The 19,736-nt window shown below is 49.2% G+C and overlaps 1 protein-coding gene across 3 annotated transcripts in view; it reads right to left on the minus strand.

Annotated features, from left to right (window-relative positions):
* Positions 1-576: 576 nt before the first annotated feature.
* ZBTB16 (zinc finger and BTB domain containing 16) overlaps positions 577-19,736 on the minus strand; it is an 87,558-nt gene continuing 68,398 nt past the window's right edge. For all 3 annotated transcript variants that reach the window (XM_015884108.1, XM_015884106.2, XM_015884107.2), the window contains exons 5-7: positions 8,232-8,402; positions 4,616-4,783; positions 577-4,324 (exon numbers count right to left, since the gene is read on the minus strand). In XM_015884108.1, the coding sequence (XP_015739594.1) occupies positions 4,095-4,324; positions 4,616-4,783; positions 8,232-8,402 (569 nt within the window). In that variant the 3' untranslated portion in view covers positions 577-4,094. The remainder of the gene's footprint in view (positions 4,325-4,615; positions 4,784-8,231; positions 8,403-19,736) is intronic.

Raw genomic sequence — 19,736 nt, forward strand, 5'->3', positions numbered from 1 at the left:
AGGAAAAATAAAGGACAGCAGCAAATCACCCTGTCAAGCATCACACGGTGCACGATGAAACGGTCTCCAGGGATGCTAAGGGACTTTAAAACAGGAGGCACGTTTCATTTTCCACCAGTGTAAAGGCCCTCTCCTATGCCAAATCACGGAGGGAGCCCTGCATAAATAAGAAGGAAGCTTTTTTAGGAGCTCGTGGCTCTTAATGAAAAAGAAATTCTGGAGAGCCACGATCACATACCTCCATTTTCCATGGAAAAGCACCTTCCAGGCTGCACGTCCTTAGAAAAACAGCAGCTTCTGTTTGCCACGCTGGTCCTCCAATGCTCCAGGATCACAGCAGTGGGATTTGATCCCACAGCACCCACCCCTTGAGACAAAGCCTGGGTCAAAGGGTGTGAAGAGATGGGTCCCTTCATTCACCCAGCCCTCCAGCACTGGTTAGGATGCTTGACCTGCACCATAGGAACACCCAATGCCAACAGCACAGCACAGGAGGGCTCTACCACCACCACATCCTCATCATTCTCCTCTCAGGACCAGCATCCGAGCACAGAACAGCGACATGAGACAACAGGCTGAGACAACTGAATTAACTTTATTGTTTCTTCTAACTGCAGATTCAAGGTATACAACTGAACATTGCTATTTTCCTTATGAGACTTATAAATAAAAATACAAAAAATGTCCACTACAAAAAAATCTACTGTTAGTAGGATGTAAAAAATATTCTCTTTGCTATAGAAGGCACGAACTTCACTTAGTGACACATGGAGAGAAAAAAACCTGCAGCAGTATATTCTTTTTTTTTCCTTTTTTTTTTTTCCTTTTTTTTTCTTTTCCTCTGTCAGAAACACTGAAGTTTTTACAAAGAAATGCATCTGAATCTACACAGAATGAAGGCAGATGCGGAGAGCTGCAACTAGGAGACACCACAACTCGGGACTTCTTATTTTTTATTCATTTTTGTGTTTTTTTTTTCCAGGGAATTTTAGCTAACTGCATCTGTGGCTAGAGAACAGATAGGACTCGCAAGCAGTACTGCAAAGGAACAAACAGCGAGGAAACAATCGTACAAAAAATAATAGTAACCCATACTCTGAAGAAACATCAACAAAAAAATTGGGCACCTTCTAAAATGAGGCTACCAGGAGGTGCTGAGGTAGACGGAACTATAACATCAATTAATTCCAAACACTAGTTTTAATACAGAGCAATCAGACTGGCACTTGGGCTGTCACGACATAAAAGACAAGCGACGAAAGAAAGCCTTAGTTTGCTTGGTCCAGCAGGGCAGTTGGTCCTCAGTGCTATAATATACATATATATACTTATATATATATGGATAGGTGTCATGGAGCTTTACCATGGCTTCGCAGCCTTAGAAGTTCATGCATACGTAACACTATGTGAAACAAATACTACGATGTGCACTCAAACACTGGGACTGGGTGTGGGGGAGGCACTGCGCTGTGCTGCACTGCCCAACATGGGGACACACCAGCATGGCACAGCCCACAGCTCAGCATGACACATAGCACATGCTCTCCATGAGCATCGCAGAGGGAAGCTGGCCATCACGTCACCCTCTAGCTGGGCAACCCATCATCAGACACAGCCTTGCATTGACTCTGCTTGTGCTGTTTGGGAGCCGATGGGAATCCTGATTCCCATTCTGCACCATGCTGAGCTCTGAAGCAGAACGATGCCAATGTCTGTGTTAGGGGAGGAAGGGGACAGTGAGAAGGGAGGGAACGTTAAAGCAACAAAAGCCACGTGAGCTCAGCTGAGCACTCAGCAGTACCATGACACCCACGACCAGCAGTACCAATTCACTGCAAAAAGGTACCATATACTTGTGAGAAATTGCAGCAACTGTTGATGCGAAAGAACTGGTGTGTCGTTTTGTTGTTGGTTGTGTATGTGTGTTTCTCTTTAGGCACAAAGATTAAACAAGCCATTCTCCAAAGTTACATCCTGGATTGTACTACAACAGCATCCACCCCGCTTCACCTCCTCGGCGCGGAGCAGCCAAAGTGCTGCTGCTCGCAGGTGCACATGGGGCATTGCTGCAGGGTGCTCTGCATGGACAGACCCCCCTATCAGCACCACCACGGCTCAGGGCCCCCCATCGCAGCCACCTGCCCCCATGAACACCCCCCCAGCAAACCCTGTGCATGGCCAAAGGGCGACGCTCTGCATATGAACGATTGCAAACCCACCCTATTTGGAGCTGCACAGCACCCCAAAAGCTCGTGGCATCGACGCCAGCCCTGAAGCGCACCCCGGGCTTTCACATTACAGATGGCGCTCAACTTGCTCCACTTTCCTATTCAAGTTTCATGCTCCCCTCCCTGCAGCACCGACACGTCGCCGGGCTGCGTCCTGCCCCACCTCGCTGTCACACGGCAGCGAATTCCCCAGATTAAGGCCTTCACGTTTCCGACAGTGAGGGAGCAAGGGGACAGGGGACAGCAGTACAGACACCCTGCTCTCTTCCCTTTACTCCCATCTACAAAACCTTTCCCTAATTTCTCCCCCCCCTCCCCCCCTCCTTCCCCAATTTAATACAAACGCAGCTAAATTACAAAATAATACACCATTGCAAGTAAAGCATGAGATGAAAACCCAAATGGCATCACAAAGCGAACACAAATATTGCAAACTGTGCTTCTGTCACTGCAAAAAGAAAAATAATAAAAATAATAATAAAAAAAAAAAAGTCAAAACACAACAAAAACAAACACAAGAGGTAGCTTTCCAAACCGGCGAGCCAAGCTCTGTCAGGCTGCTCCAAAAAATACCATTTTGGTAAAGGATAATGCACGAGAGGTGGCCAATGGGGCCCAGCACGCAATCCCCTCCCTGGCATCTCCACCTCACCGGCCCCTGCGTGGCCCTGAGCCGGCCCCATCACTTCAATAACACCAACCCCCCCCTCCCCCCCCCCCAAATCAATAAAAGCTCATGAGGTCACAAAAAAACGAGGTAATTTCAAGTAAAATGTGCTAAACGCAGAAAGAGTCAAAAACACTGAAGAAATAAACCAAAAGCAAAAGAACAAAACAAAACCAAAACCCACCAAAAAAAAACCCCACAAAACCAACACAACAACACTCAAACCAAAACAGAGCAAAGCCATTCGTTACAGTCTGCTCCATTGCAGACTCTGGGAGTTGAGGGCTGGGCAAAAAAAAAAAGCATTGGCACATTCCAAGCACCCGAAAACACAAAGAAAAGAGAGAATCTCCTGGCCCAGCATCACCCAAGGGCCAGGGATGCTGTGGGACAGGAGCTGCAGCTTCAATGGGGACAGGGAGCAGCACGCAGCCCCCAGCTTCATCCTCCTGCTGAAGGCTTCGTCTTCCCCTCACGAATAAGAAGAAAAGGAAAAAAAGAAATGCATAGAAAGGTCTTTGGTCAGGAGGAGGATCACGGCCTCACGCAACCCCTACAAACCAGAGGTCTTCACTCCAGATTTTTGTCAAAGCTGTGGGAACACCAGCAGCACCCCATAGAACCCCCCAGTAGGGCCCAATGGGTGAGCGCAGCCCCGGGCGCTGTCCCACATGCGAGGTGTTGATCTCCCGCTGAACCCAAGGGTAACCGTCTCACCCCGAGGGGTCCACGACAGCTCCTCCAAAGGGGTCACTGATGGGGATTAGAAGGGAGAAGATGAAATTAAAGCGTTCCCAAATCGCTGCTCACACTCACAATGTCAAGGTGAGGCACAAACTACGCTGTTCGCACACAATCAACCTGATGCCACCTGTGCTGGGTGGGATGGCTGCTGGTTGGTGGTGGCAAAGGGACTGGGGTCAGGGGACACGCAACCCAATAGAGGGCCAAGGGGCTGGGGAGGGGAAGGGGCTGTGGGTGGGAATGGCAGATTGCAGCCCCCGGTGTTCCCAGCGTGTGACCCCCACGCTGCGAGCACAGTGAGCACCACGTGCCCACACCTCCCCATCCTCAACCCCAGTGAGGGATCCTTCCAGCAACAGCAACAAACGAAAAATGGAAACAAAAGGCCATGGACGATGCATTATTTTTTTTTGCCCAGTCCTCCACGACTCAGCCCCGCATCCCCTCCGTGTCCCTCAGACATAACAGAGGTAGAGATAGGTCTTCTCTATCCTCCAGTCGGTGGGGATCTCCTCTGGCTTGTGGCCCTTCATGTGCTTCTGCATGGTGGAGAGGCTGGGGCAGTACTCCAGGCAGATGGTGCACTGGTATGGGGAAGCGCCATTGTGGGTCCGAAGGTGTTTGATCATGGCCGAGTAATCCCGGGAGCGCTGGTGGCACAGCTTGCACTCAAAGGGCTTCTCACCTGTGGAAAACAGGGCAGTGGGATAGGGTCAGTGGGATAGGGTCAGTGGGATAGGGTCAGCATGACACGGGCTTCCAGCACTGTGCAAGGTTGCGGGGCCTCGCTCAAGCACAGTAATTAACTGCCCAGCGCGCCCAATATCGATACTTGCTCTGTGCACAGACACAGCGAATAATGAAGTAATGAACAGCAAAAGTGATCTAACTATTGATCCGCTATTTACAATAGCTCCACACTGACGCATTCAATGATTCCTTCTCCCCAGCAGCCAGCCCTGATCCCGGCACCTACCCGTGTGCACGCGGTAGTGGGTCTCCAGCTGGTGCTTCAGGCTGAACTTCTTGCCGCAGCCGTTGCACTCATAGGGCTTCTCCCCGGTGTGGATGCGTTTGTGGCCCTTCAACGTGCTCTCATCTCGGAAGCAGCTGCCACAGAACTCGCATTCATAGGGGTGGTCACCTGCAAGCACATATGGGTCAGCCCCATGGCAGGCATGTGGGGCTGCAGGAGCTCAGTGCTGCACACTCAGAGCCCTCTGCCTGCATCAGCCCCGCAGCGCTGCTCAGCACCCTGATAAATGAACTTGGGCTCAGCACCAAACTCAGAATCATTTGAATGAAAGGTGAGAGCTCCAGCTACTTATTTATTACGGCAGTGAAGGCAAGGACAATAAAGATAGATTGATCGTCCAAGACTTTGTTCATGAATATTTAAATATTACTGATTTGTCTTGTCACTGTAATTACAATTTCTCTGTGCTGCATATCCTACAACCACAGTTTATGGTAAAGAATGGCCAACTGTATTTCACTTGTCCTACTGCAGATGTGCAGAGCTGCCAAGCGTGTAATGTTCCTCGCATTTCATACATTTTCTTCAGCTGTGAAGGCTTAAGTCATCCACAATGACCTACGTTTTTTCATTATCCCCATGTCAAACTGCACTCGTGCCTGGGCATAAATTGTCCTTCTAGTTATATACTCACATGCCTGTGCTTTCACTTCCTCTTTGCAATGATATTTTACTCTCTGCCTGTTCTCCCCCCAGCCCTGCTGCTCCGTGCACGGCATTGTTTCCCAACAGCTGCAAACCAGCAACGATCCCACAGGGTGCAAACACCCCCCCATTACACACCCCCCAAACCAACATGCACATCTTTAATCACACTGCCCTGTGCGGGCTGCAGGTTTGTTTCTATTTTCCATTGGACTCCTCGTTCCTAAAACCAAATGGACCCGTGGAACTGGATGATGCCTTCCAACCAGAACCACCCTATCAAGTAACATCCAGCTGCCCATTTCATCACTCCCATTTGCTCAATAGTTATGGGAACACCTGGAGATGGGAGCCAGGTGAAGGATTCTTTCGTTTAGCCTCAGCCACCCATGGGAATAGTGATTTTTTTTCCTCCTGCTGCTTCTTTACAGCACCCTGGTACTTTAAGTGAAGTGTTAAACTCCGGAGCTGGTTTGACAGGATCCGCATGAATTTAATTATCAACCTGATCATGTGGTAAATGAGTTTAAACACGGCATCTCGAGGGCCAGACCCACACCCTCCATACACACACAGCGCCAATGCGGGGACACTAATGGGACCCACATCCCCACAGCAGCACTGCTCTGGTTGCAGAACCAGGGGGGAAAAAAATTAAAATCCAATTTGTGGCACGCTGATTAACTTTGCAGAACCCTTAATGAGCCTAGCATTAAATTCAGGACAAAGGGGACTAATTAGATCCCCTCCAGCACCTGTGACCCCGCTTCTGCACTGCTACCTGGTGCCCTGTGCCATAGAGGCAGAGCAATGGATCCACTGGCACTGAGGAAATCAGTGCAAGGGTTTGGATTATAAATAAGCAGCAGAGAAGCCCCATTGAAACCCTTCTGTACAACACCAGCATCCCCTCCTTTTTCATACTCTGACCTGCTCAGCAGAAAGAGGGGCTGGGATACCTCCAAGGGCTGCAGCCTTTATCCTCTCTATAATGAAGAAAGACCCTCCTATTCCTGCTGTGCTCTCCCAGCTCTGGGATGCTGCCAGGCAAGGACAGCAGAGAGCTGAGCACCACATCATGAGCTCTCTGTGGACTCAGCATTGTGCTTCCACTCCAAGAATAACCACGGAGCACAACTAACTACTCATAAAGCTCCGAGGGATCCTGGTTTATTTTTAAAGCCAAGAGCTAATAAACCATCAGGGGCTGGGGGCAGAACCCACACAGAGTGGCCTGCAGCCCAGGTCACTGGATTACTTGCTATGAATAGCTGCTCCACCCAGCATTAATGGGATCGTAAGCACTGTGTGATTCTGGGTTTCCTGGTTGGGAGTATGGATGCAGGACCAACAGGCACTGGTGATGCAGACCTTCTGTGATGCTGCCCCAGCTCATGTGTGTACAGGAAACTGGTTAAAAAGAGGAAGAAAAAGAGATGCAAACAATCTGCATCTGCCTCCCCCCAGCAATCACAGTGCTGCTGGAGCACGAGCCTCACAACTGGTGTGGGAAAAGATGGGAGAGGAGCATTTCCCTCCACCCACCTGCAAACCATCCCCGCCTCCCCACCGCTGCAAAAAGCAATTTCAGTCACTCTGATTCATAGCTGGGCTGCAAATTACAGGCCAGCTTTCTGCTGCGTGGAGCAGCACAATCCTGCTAATCACTGAGCTGGGCGAGGGTCAGCTCCCCAGGCTTGCCACGCTGCTGCACGTGTTGGGTGCTGCGAGGCTCCAGATCCAACCTCATTGCCATGAACAAGGGGAGAAGCAGCTCCTTCCTGAGGACAGAAGCACATGGGGACTGCAGGAGGCCATCCCTCATCAGAAGCTTGAAGGGCCATTTTCCCATAGCAAAAAGAAAAGCAGGAGGAAAGTCCTACAGTGTTGCTCGGTTATTCCAAACACACCATATTCAGGTACTAAATCTACTAGGGAACTTTCACTTTCTGTTTTGGATGGGATGCACTCACACCTCTTTCCTACATATGATCAGCCAGAGAATCATTAAGGTTGGAAAAGAACACTGAGATCCCCAACCCCATCCCACCCCACTGTATTTCTCAGTGCCACATCTCCATGCTCCCTCCAGGGATGGTGACCCCACCACCTCAACAGACAACTATGATGGTGCCCAAGCACTCTCTTGGAGAAGAAATGTTTCCTAACATCCAACCTGAACCTTCCCTGGCACAATATGAGGCAGTCTTATGCTCTAAGAACTGCTTCTCCCTACACTGCAGTCCCACAGCAGTTATCACATGGAGACACACAGCAGGAGCAAAGCACAGCAGGACAGGGCCACCATCAGGCAGGTGGTTTAAGGACACCGAGTAACACGGTCAAATCCTTGGTTTCATACCCCAGCTCTCATTTAACCTAAAAGCACCTTGGTGGGCGTGCAGTGTAAATACCATATACACGTAGCCCAGGTCACTGTAATCCCATTAGAGCCGAGTACCAGCTGATTATGTGCATCTACTGCATTTAAGCCGATGAAGTGGGGTAAGATGGCACATCCCCTAAGAAGGTCACATGTCACATTATACCGGATCAACTTATTACACACACAGTGCTTTCCCCCCCACCCCCACCTTGTTTTCTTCTTCTTTTTAAACCCAAGCAACCTCAGTTGTGGATGACAGTTGCCTCAATATTATTAAGATTAAATAAAAGAGAAGAATAAAAGTTCAGTTTAGCAAGGAACAACCTTATCCCAGCCCTCCTGGAAGCAAAGAAAGCTCCTCCAGCTCTCTCCATAGCTCACCATCAGCTGCTGGGTACCACCAAGCTGCCAGTCCCAAGCTCTCCTGCACAGAGCTTGGAACCCAAATGAGTGCACCTTGGACACAGGCAGCACTGGGACCCCCACCCCACAGCACAGGGCTGCTCTCAGTGGCCTTGGCTGTACCTGTGTGGGAGCGCAGGTGCCTCTTGAGGGCAGTGTGGCTGGGGAAGGTGCGGTTGCACTCGCTGCAGATGTAGCTGCGCACCCCGGCGTGCACCTCCATGTGCTGCTGCAGGGCAGTCTGTGTCTGGAAGCGCTTGCCGCAGAGCAGGCAGAAGACAGCCATGTCTGTACCTGCAAGAGAGGAGACAGAGGAGTGAGGCAGTGCCTGGGGGTCTCCCAGGGGTGGTCCTGACAAAGGGCACTGTGAGCCCCCGTGACCACTCAGAGCCACCAGCTCTCATTACAGACAGCAGCCTCACACACAGAGCATCTCTGGATGGGAAGAGCTCCATCACAGGGCAGAGACCCACAGCCCTCACTCCTAGGGGGCAGCAGAAGGGCTGGCAGTGGGACCGCAGCAATTCTAGCCCTTCAGCATGGAGGGGAAGTGCAAGAAGAGAGCAGGAGGATTTTATTGCATTGGGCACAGCTGGAAATCCCTTGCAGGCTTGCATCTCCACACCCTCAACCCAAATGCAAAGCACCTGCTTGGGTAATTCCCTGTGTTCTGATGGTTGGCTGCATACACCTGCGTGAGACAGAGCTCCTAATGCCAAAGAAAAGACAGCTGGATGCCTGAGCACCATGTAAAGCTGCTCTGGGTAATAGTGGACTAAACACAGAAGGACCACATGCACATCCCCAGCATTGCTTGTAACCCTCAATGGTAATGCCACCAGAAGCTTAATCCTATGAGCCACGTGCACAATGACAAAATTGGCTGCATCAACAGAAGAGTACATATAAAAGGGAACACCAACACAAAGATAGAGATACTTAAACACAGTCAATAAAAATATAAGACCTCTGTGTTATTAAACAATTTGTTTTAGTTTATGCATAGCTGATTGTTCAGAACCTATGAGTCAGTGCAAATTGTATTACGCCGGGAGATTAAGCAAATAAATGCTAGCTTTTTTGGAGACATTAAAATGGGAGGACTATGGAAATAAAATTATCTAGAAAATTGTATTAGCAATTCATTAGCAGCAGCAAGATGTTCAAGGTAAGCAACAAATACACACAACCTTTAAGACACTGTGGAGAATGGGAGGGCTGCTCCTTGCAGTGCCAAAATTGAACTGAGGGGTGCTGAGGATCAAAGCCACTACACAAGGGGGTGCTGGGGGAGCTGTGGGCACTGTGTGCTCCTGGCACCTGCAGTGTTGCTGATGGATCCCTGCTTGCAGCATCACCCCACTGAACAGGATGCTCCTCCACGGGCAGGTTGTGCATGCCCCTGTGTGCAGGGATGCTGGGTGAGCTGTGCAGCGTGCAAGCGAGCGACACTGAGAACGTGCAAATAAATGAGCAAAATGGAAATAAAACCACATAGCAGCGAGGTGGCCCCGGTGGCGATGCTGCTACCTCCCTCCTCACGGATTTATCTGGGGGACGCGCGCGCTCGCTCACAGCTGCACACAAAACTCTCCCAAGAGCCCAGGAGACACAAAGCCCGTCCGAGCGGGTGGTGCAGAGCAAATCCTGCACGGTATGCAGCCCGGCCGCGCTCTCACGGTGACAGCAGGACGGGTCAGAGGTCGGTGGGGCCGAGCCCCTGTGCCGCGGCCAGCTGTGCTATGGGGGCCCCGGCCGGCGGGACGCCAGCCCCCATCAATCCGTCGGGAGCAGCCCCGCTGGGGCCAGGGACAATGGGATCCTGCAGGGGTGGGGGTAGGACAATGCGGCCGGGCCAGTGCGCAGGCCCGGAACAAATCCTCCCTGGCACCATAGGGCCCTCATTTGTGAAACTAATTGGCCCCCGCTTGAAAAATTGGGCTATGTTGGGCCGCCGTGCTGGAGAGGAGCTGCCTTGTATGGGGAGTTAAGCTGTACAGTGGGACACGGCTGTAGGGTTGGGATTGGGATGGGTGGCCAAGGATAAGGTGACATGGATGAGGATGGGTGGCCAAGGACAAGGCGACAGGGATGGAGATGAGTGGTGGGGGACACACATCCCATTGCGTGCCCAACTGTGCTGCGATGGGGACACGGGGAGTTTGCAGCCTGGTGACACAGCAATGCAGCTCTGCAGCCACCACGCACTGTGCCATCACACAGCACACAGGCACCTCCATCACTCAACCATATCCATCTCTGAAAGCACAGCTGGCAAGGCAGGACCTGCTGGCAAGGAGAAAAAGGGGTGATGCAGGAAAAGCCCCACCTCCCCACGACGGCACCCCGTTGGCTTTGGAGCCATGGGGACGTTTCAATGCTCGGCCATTGAAAGAAAAATCACCCCCGATAAATAAACACCGCCACGTAGGCACAAAAAGAGGAAGACGGATTTATTCATTTCGCTGACGTTTTAATGGTTTCTCTCCTTTTTTTCGGGAAGATGATTACAAATTAAGCAGCATTTAAACGCTTTTTACTGTCAACAATTAAAAGGGGCGAATATGGAACAGAAAAGTGCGGTGACCATTCATTTCCAGGGAAACGCGGCTATCAGCGAACACCACGGGGCCTTCCCTGTACTGTACACCACACAATGGCAAAAAGTATACCATTAATTTTGTAGGACATTCAAAAGCAAATTAAAATATAAAAAGCTCTAGGCACAAAGATAGATACCAAGAGAGAGGGCAGAATAGGTCAAGCTTGTGGAATTAAAGTCTTAGCAACAGTGGAGGTTTAAGCACAGCCCTATTACGCTGCATTCAATAGCCACCTTCTCCCATCTTCCCTTTTTTCTCCTCTAAGAGCCGATGTGCTGTTTGCCTCCAGCCTGGAGCAGTAAACAATTAATACTGCGTGTAGCAGTGCTGCGGGTTTCCAAGGCAGGAGCGACAGGCTGCCATGTAGATGAGATGCTGGATACAGCATTAACTATTTGGAAGAGAGCGCCGCCCGCTCTGCGCAAGGCAGGTTTAAATAACAGGTGATGGGAGATGTGATTTTTGCAGGACTGATGCTTGCTCGAGGGAGGAAAAGCCCTGAGAGCGCAGCTGTGCGCATGGATATCCACGCTTCGCTTTCCAGGCTCCCAAACAAGTGCTTTTCCCCATGTATATAAAGGCAAGGGAGATGCATTTCCCATCACTCAGGGACTCCTCTTTTCAAACTTCAGGTGGGGAATGCTAAAATCTCCATAGTATTAAGCACAACGCTTCTCCTACGCCTTGACTCCACGCTAGAAGGAATTAACATGAAATTTGCCCGGAGACACGTAGGCATATGGCAAGGAATAAAGGTTTGTTTTTCCTCTTATTTTTAAAAGGCACCCGGTGCATTTCTGTACCACAAAGTTTAACATGCAGGAGGTACGCCGAAGAAATAAAAGAGACACGTCCCCTTTAAAAGGAAATATAATTTACAGTGTGCAGCCAGGCGGTCCATAGTTTCAATCTCGTTTACTATAGAGAAAACTCTGCTAGCTGTTCTCTATCCCACAAATCCGATTTAATCAGACAAGCCAGCCAGCGTGGCTTGAAGTAAAAACGGATAATTAGTAAACAGAGAGCTACTTCAGTGCTTCATTGGCATTCGAGCCGGGCTAGTGTGTCGCATTTAAAATGCAGTCTGATGAAGTTTACAAAATCAAACCATTTGTTACTCCTATTGAAGAGGCTTCAGGCCACTTGCAATTAAATTGGAATTAGTGCTCAGAATGAGATACAGCAAATTCATACTAAAAAGGGATCTGACTTTGAGACGTTTGACTTCAAGTTTTCCCCTCTGCGTGTGTGTGCGTGTGCAAGAGATGTGGCCGCTCCATCCCAGCCCTCGCCTCCAGCTCCTGCAGCTCCAGCACTGGGACCTGGGTGCAGGATGGTGCAGGGGCTTTGGTGCCCACCTGATGAACACTGGGCACTTCTGAGCACCTGGAGAAGGCACCAGGACTGCAGAAGCAAAATCTCCTCTTCCTGATACACCCTAGGTATGAAACACTCATTATGTTTTTATTGCTTCTGGTGCTTGGCCGCTCTGTCTGTCCATCACCAGAATAAGTAATACCATTATAAACCTTTAATCAAAGGCTCCAGCACAACAATGGGCTTTAGGGAGCAAACATACAGTGAGGGCTAACAGAGCCAGGCACTGCCTGCTGCCTTCATGGTAACACCTCCACCACTCCCATGATTGTGGAGCATCCCCGCAGCCAACCCTAATACATCCTACATTGAACAACATCAGCACAATAGCATCAGCATTAGCTGCGAGCCACTCAACTAAAAGATGCATTTATATAGGTGCATGTGTACACAAACACACAGCACACACACAGATCCCACCCGCTCAGTGCCTCCAACAAAACTCAGTCTTCACTCACTCTTCATATTGAATCTCTTAAACTATGTACACGTAATAGAGGCATGCAAAAAAAATACCACCAACCTGTTGTTGCAATTGCTAAGAGTCAAGTGGAAGGCTAAAAAAAATTCCTGGTACGCCAAACAAGAGTCCAGGGATTGTTGGGTCTTGCAAGATTAGATTTCAGAGATGTTTGGAATTTTTTTGTCACTGTGTCAATGGCTCCTTCACAGCCACCAGCTGCTGGACAATGCAGAGAATGCTGGAGTTTGACTGTATGGAAGCAGGGCTAGGGGGAGTCTTTATCAGCCTTGGAATCAGGGTGCTATGGGTAACCTTCATCCCCAGTGGACTTTGACTCATGTTGGCCAAGAGCAGATGTCCCAGGGGAAGTGCGTTGTATAATTGATCATAAAACCATTAAGGTTGGAAAAGACCTCTAAGATCACCAAATCCAACCTCAACTCATCCCTATTTTTCTTAACATCCAAAGATATTTCCTAATGATCAACCACATCTCAGAACAGCATCAAAGGACAGGACAGAAAGCTATCAGAGCAGAGGGACTTGAGCACATACTTGAAGAGTTCTTAGGCAGTGGGATCTCCAGGGACATGCAGTGCACATGCTGTTGGGATGAGGAGGAGGAGAATAGGGGAAGGTGAGGCAGACATGCACATTGCTGGTCAAGGCAGCAGTGCAGCGGGATTGTGCTTTGCCCCACCACAGTGTCAGACATGAGCTACTGGTGTAAGGAGATTAACCTAGTTTTGGTATCCCTTTTCCTGATTATGAAAGGAAAAACAGCATTAGTAGTTGGCAGCACCAAAGAAAGCTCATACAGAAAAACCCCACGATGACAGCTCTGTCCTGGAAACCACTTCCTACATACAGAATGCACTACACATACAGATATGTGTGCTGTGTAGGATGCTGCACCGGCCCTTGGCAAACCCATCACACCCTCCTCTAAGCCCTTCTGCAGGAAACAAAGGCATTGCCACCTTAGAAATGGAAACATGGGATGTCCACCTGGCTGCCCCACAGACAGAGAAGGGAAAACCTATGCAGAAAGAGAAATGAGACTCATTTTGTGCTGGAATCGCCAAATCATCCCAGTTTCAACTGCTGCCTCTGGACTCCACAACTGAGCTTTCATGCTAATTAACATCTTTATGGAGGGGAAACTCTCTCGAGGGGGTATTTGTTTGATTATTATTATTTACTCAGAGATACTACAGCTTTCTTCCCAAGTTTAACTGACTGCAGAAAATTCATTCTTACAAAGCAGCACAGGCAGCTGCCTCCTGTACTGCCTGCTTCCCCTACAGGTTGAGTGGCATAGAGGGGTGCCCTGGCATGGAGGATGGGGATGATGCTTTATATGAGCACATACACACATTCTTTTAACCAGCAATGGTTTATCAGACCTGGAGAAGCTCAAATATTTAAGAGCGGATCGTGGATTTCATGGTATCACAGAACATCCCTGAGTCAGAAGGGAGTGTCGGCACACAAATAGCTGGGCAAAACAGGCACCGCAGGCTGAGCCTGAAACCTGGGAGGGAGACAGCGCCTAAAGAGGAGGAAGAAGAGGATTCCTTCCCCAAATGCAGAGGGATGGCACAAAAAGCAAAGCGGGCAGCGGCCGCGCGGGTGACATCTTTGTTGGTGCTGGTCTCGCAGCCGGCGAGCGCCGAACAAACGCTGCTGCCCGGGAAGCTCGCGCCCGCCGGAGGTGATTTATTCCGAGGGCCATCTGGACAGGGGAACAATGTGGTCCCATATCTGAATGACCCAGCGCATTAGTCACACCCTCCTCGCTCGACCTCTCCGTCCCTAATCTTCACACTTGCTCTCATTCTCCTTTAGTGAGGCAAAATGACCGGATCCGCTTCTCACCTCTCTTTTGGCTGGCGAAGTTCACAGGGCTGGGGGAGACAAAAGGCCCCGCGCCTTGCTGCGTGCCACGGCCAGCAGCCCGCGTGGAAACCGTGCCAGGGCTCCCACCCCATGCCCATGGGGTCCAGCATCACCCCGCATCTGTGCTGAGCAACCTTAGCACAGAACAATCCCCACTTCTCAGCCCTTAATTCTCCATTGGGAAGGCCTAGACCAGCACCTCTCCCTCCCCTGCTGCCTTTCATCCTCCTCCTCAGTTTACCTCTTTATTATACTTTTCTGAGATCGTTCTACCAAGAATTATTATACGGGGAGGAAAAAAAACCCAACCAAACATCAAGTGACTATTAGCGGCGGTAGCTTTATTGCAACAGGCACAGAACTCATTCGTTTCATGTTTCGCGGAATATAAAAAGCACTGAAACATTTTAATTTTAAATTCTTATCATTGAATTTACTGCTTTTTCTCTCGCAATGATTTGTGTTGCTTTTTAATTTTTACAGTCTCTACAGAAGCCAGATGCTACCGCCTAGGGCCAAAATAATAAAAACCTACTGCAGTCATGAGTTACAGAACAAAAAAGAAACACACAGTTGACAGAAGTTAATATCTCAATTTAACAGTGCTGCTTTGCTAATGATCCTTTGATATGTGTTTATTTAGAAAGGTCTGATCTTGACCTTGAAAGCAAACTAAACCACAAAGTCTTTATGAGACGAGAGAAAGACTTTATTTATAGAATGGCTTTATGTCAATCACGGCGGCAGCTGGACTCGAGGTGAAAAATTGCCCAGAAGTGAGCGGGTTTGTACCCAAAGCGTTGGCTGCAGTGCGTGTATCTGGGAGGGGGCACTCATTCCAGATGAGGACTGTGGCACAATGCATTCCCCAAGTCAAGTCACAAAGCCCATAGAGGGGTACAGCCCACCAACTGTGTACCGCATCCACCTGGAGCGCCAGCACTGCCAAGACAGGTTTTCCTCCCGAGGAAATCCAGGACTGCACAAAGCTTATGTTTTGAAATGAAAATAAGAATGGCTTCTTTATGGGACAATTACATTTTACTGCGATTCCACGCAGTAAAAGATGCTGAGGTTTCCCAGTTCCTATTGTTGCATGAGGCTAGGAGTGCACTGGGGAGATCTCACACCAACGGTGCTCTGTGTGTTCAATCGCAATGCGATGTTTGAGGTCAAACAGTGATTTGAAGACATTTACCAATGCCAAGCCCTCAGCACTGCCTCCTTGTCCTTGCAAAGCCTTGCTGCCAAGACCCTTCTTATCAAGTCTCTATCAATGCCATTGAGGTGGCCAAAAACTGAGCGCATCAAAGGAGCCAACCTCCACTTTTCAGCACTGAATGCACTCATTAGGCACTGTGGTACCAGTTAGCTTATGGTCAGCAAAAGAACTGTAATGAGAGGAATATAATCTGCTCCACAGAGACCGGATGGAAAGGCGCGAGATGGTGATGTTTCAGTCCTTCTGCTGCTAAACAATGCAAATTCGGGACTGAGGCAGTTACAAAAGACCTCTTTGCATGTTGACTAGAGAAATAAATGCTGCTGTAGAGTCCCATCTGGCCCAGCAGCTGAATGGGGAAAGCTCAGTGAGACAAACGTGCCTGAATTTAGACACAGGCAAGAGACAGCAAAGATATTTCAGCCTTAAACCAGGTGTGAAAGATGGCAAGTATGGCTGCAGCCAACGCCTGGGGAAACTTTGCCCTGACACACGCTTGGGTTGCCCAATTCCTGGCCCATGTTTCCCAGGGAAAGAAGCCTCACTTGATCGAGGCAGACTCACCTGTGCTCAGCATCACCCTCGGAGTGGGCATTTCCCCATTGAAGGAGCACTGTTACAGTGTTTTCTGCCACCACATCACCAGGGAAGCTGTCATCTCACTGCTTTACTCATCGCCACCACTACAGCTGCCCGCATTTCTCTTCCCCAAAAGGAATTTCAAATGGAACCAGCTGAAAAAATAACTTGATTTGCTGCCGAAAACACATTTTTCCCATTGCTTGCTGAATGATGGTTCAATTAATTCGTTCAAAACCACTCGGAGGTCTCCGTCCTTACACAAAGAGCCTCAAGGAGGAGATGAAATCCTCACCAGTTAAATGCTGGCCCCTGGTGTCTTTCTGGCTGGAGAATCTCTACCTCAAGCATTTTCCAGCTGGAAGCTGTATTTCCAAGATCTTAACTCTTTTTCCCCTCATTTCAGCTCAAAACGGGTCTTAAATCAGTGACACCCCCGGACCAACACAGCACTCCCATCCCACCCTGCAGCACAGAGCATCCCCCATACATATCCATGGTATAAGTTGCATTTGTCCGAGTTGTCACTGAGGGGCAGCGAGGAAACACGGGGCAGCCCCGATTGCCAAACCAGCAAATAAAATTGTCCTTAGGATGCTGCACAGAGGGCTGCTGAGACACACAAAGCAACATTTCCTATCGTCCGTTTATTATTCCAGGAGCGCCATTATTTAAAAGGAAACAAAAAAAAAAGGGAAGAGATAAAAAAGATCTCTCAGCCAACTCAAGAAGATGGGAAGCTGAAACAGATAGAAACATCTCCTCCCTTTTTTTTTTCTTTAATATGTTTTTATATATTTTTAAGTGGGGAGGACAAGAATCTCGGGACACAAAAGTAACTGTTAAGGTAAGTTAAACCTTGTCAAGATGAACTTTCCTGCTACTTTTAATTAAAAGTTCTTTAGAATTAAAAAGGACACTATTCAGAAAAGACTGGAAAAAAAAATTCATTGACACCAGCCCGCCCCCCTCCCCTTTTTCCCAAGGAAAAGAAAAAGCTGTTTTTGTGTGTCTGCTCACCCAGCCCTCACTGTACAAAAGGAAGCGGATTTGCAGCAAGACACATGAGATGACCCTTTGACCCTAAACTGCTGAAAAGTCCTCAATGGCATAAATACCAGATAATCAATCACATACCAGGAGGGCTGGTCCCCCTGCCCTTACCCCAGTGGCCGAGTTTATGAGAGATGCACTGTAAATGGACACCAGCTTTTTAAGGGAGGCCCCTCTCTGCATTCCTCCACGGAGTCGGAATATTTTCCTCAGGCCGGAGACCCTGGCCACCTAGTTTTACACATTTCATCACTATCTGATGCAGCCCCACAGTGCTCCTCGCCGGCACATCCGGCAGCGCCAGCACTCACGAGCACCGTGGCCTCACCCTGTATGGAGGGGATGGAAAACTTTCACCCCAAATGGATGGGTTGCTTGATGCTCCTCCTGTATGGAGGTGGTGCGAAATGTTCATCCCGCACAGAGGCAATGCAAAATGCTCACTCCAAGTGGAGGGGATGCAAACTGCTCAACCAATATGGAGAAGAATTCAAAATGGCCAACCAATGTAAAATGCTCACCTTGTATGGAACTGATGCAAAATGCTCACTCCAAATGGAGGGGATGCAGAACACTCACCCTGTGCAGAGGTGATCCAAAATACTCCAAATGGAGAGGATGCAAAATGCTCAACCAATATGGAGGCAACACAAAACACTCATGCCACATGGAGATGCAAAATGCCCGCCCTAAATGTAGGGGACAAGGAATGCTCACCCCATATGGAGGCAATGCAACATGCTCAACCATGTATGGATTGAAGGTGGTGCTAAATGCTCACCCCAAAAGGAGGTGATGCACAATGCACCTCGAGGCGCACAGCAGCGCACTGCAGGCTGTGGGTGCCCCAGCTGCATGCATGGGGAAACTGAGATTAAGAGAGCAGAGAGTGCTCTTTTGTTTCCTGCTCTGGGGGAGCGCGGCACAAGCACCGGCGCTGCGGCGAGCAAACCTTAGAGCAGGGCTGGGGCATCGCCAGCAGCAGGGCGGGTGCAGGAAAACGAAGGTGCAAACGGCCTCACCTAGAGAGGCCACCGCAAGCGCTGTTTGTTTGGGGCGGTTTCGTTTGTGTTTTTCTTTTTGAACCCTTGGTGAGTTTGACACCAACTGCACCAAGTTGGTTTCCCTTATCGGTGCTCTGACAACCATCTCCAGCCTGAGCAGAGCAGTGCAAACCCTCTGAATGTTCTGAGGGCAACAATAGATTTTAAAGCTTTAAAGGAAAAGAGAGAGAGAGAGAAAAAAAATTGCTGAGATACTGAACTGGTTCAGTTAAATGGGGAACCACTTGGCAACTAAATTTGATAATGCTTTTGTTTGAGGGTCAGAGGTTAAATATGTTCACACTAATCCCCTTCATCTAGAATTAAAGGACAAGAAAGATTTTTCTGTAGCTTAGCAAGAGGGCTTTTCTCATTGCAGTTTAAATAGTATTTGCACAGGAAAATTAAACGTAGACCATTGGGCGCTCATTTTAAACGCAAGCACACAGGTCTGCTACCTTTCTATTTGTTGATTTTTAAGGCAAATGTGTTTGATCACAGCAACACCAACATCACTGCACTTCCTGTCCGATCCGATCTCCCGACTATAAATTCTCTTGGAAGGGCAGGGAATTTTTGTTTTCCTTTAATTTAAAGGTTAAGAAAAGAAGCGGGTTTGAAAGGCAGCGCGATTCCCGGTTTCAGGAATGTGTGCTCAGACTCAGATTTCAAGCACTGTCACAGAACATTACTGTCAGACAAAGAGGCTCTGTGCTGTGGATCCGAGCGGCTCCACGGGTCCGGGCTGGGAGCTGAGGATGGGTTCCCAATGCACAGTGCAAACCCGCAGTACCCAGAAATGCTTGCAGGAGCCTTGGGTAATACATCACCCCTACATCACCCTTCCAGTGAGAGCTACCAACACCCAAGGCTTGCAACTAGTGAATTCTGGTATTCTGAATGCAAAATGTTGAAGCACCTCATAGATGCGTGGTCCCAAATGGGGCTGGATGCATCCAGCTCTGCTGGACTCCAGGTGAGATGGGGATGGCAAAGCATGACAAGGACAGGAAGCTGTATGTGCTGCATGGAGCCGGAGCAGCACGAGGATCCCAAGTTCAAGTCAGGTAACAGCAGCCTGCCACCGTCACGTGGTGCTGCTGAGATATATTTGGATTAGAGGAGCTGCGTCCCAAACCAACCACTACTTTTTTCCAAATGCCTTTTGATGTCCTTCCCAAAGCTAAAAATGCACAACGCGGCTTTCAGGGCGCGCGTGGTGCTCTGCTAAAAGGCCTCTTTCCTTTAACCCTGACCACTCCATTGGCAGAGCCTCTTCCAGGGTGTGAGGATGGACTACAATGTGTGCCAATGTTTGTGCCCAATTTCACTTAGCTCCTGTTACACACATTGGTGCATAGCACCAATTAAAACCTAACAGAGCTTTCA

The sequence above is a fragment of the Coturnix japonica genome, chromosome 24 (assembly GCF_001577835.2).
Source record: "Coturnix japonica isolate 7356 chromosome 24, Coturnix japonica 2.1, whole genome shotgun sequence".
NCBI classification, from domain to species: Eukaryota; Metazoa; Chordata; class Aves; order Galliformes; family Phasianidae; genus Coturnix; species Coturnix japonica.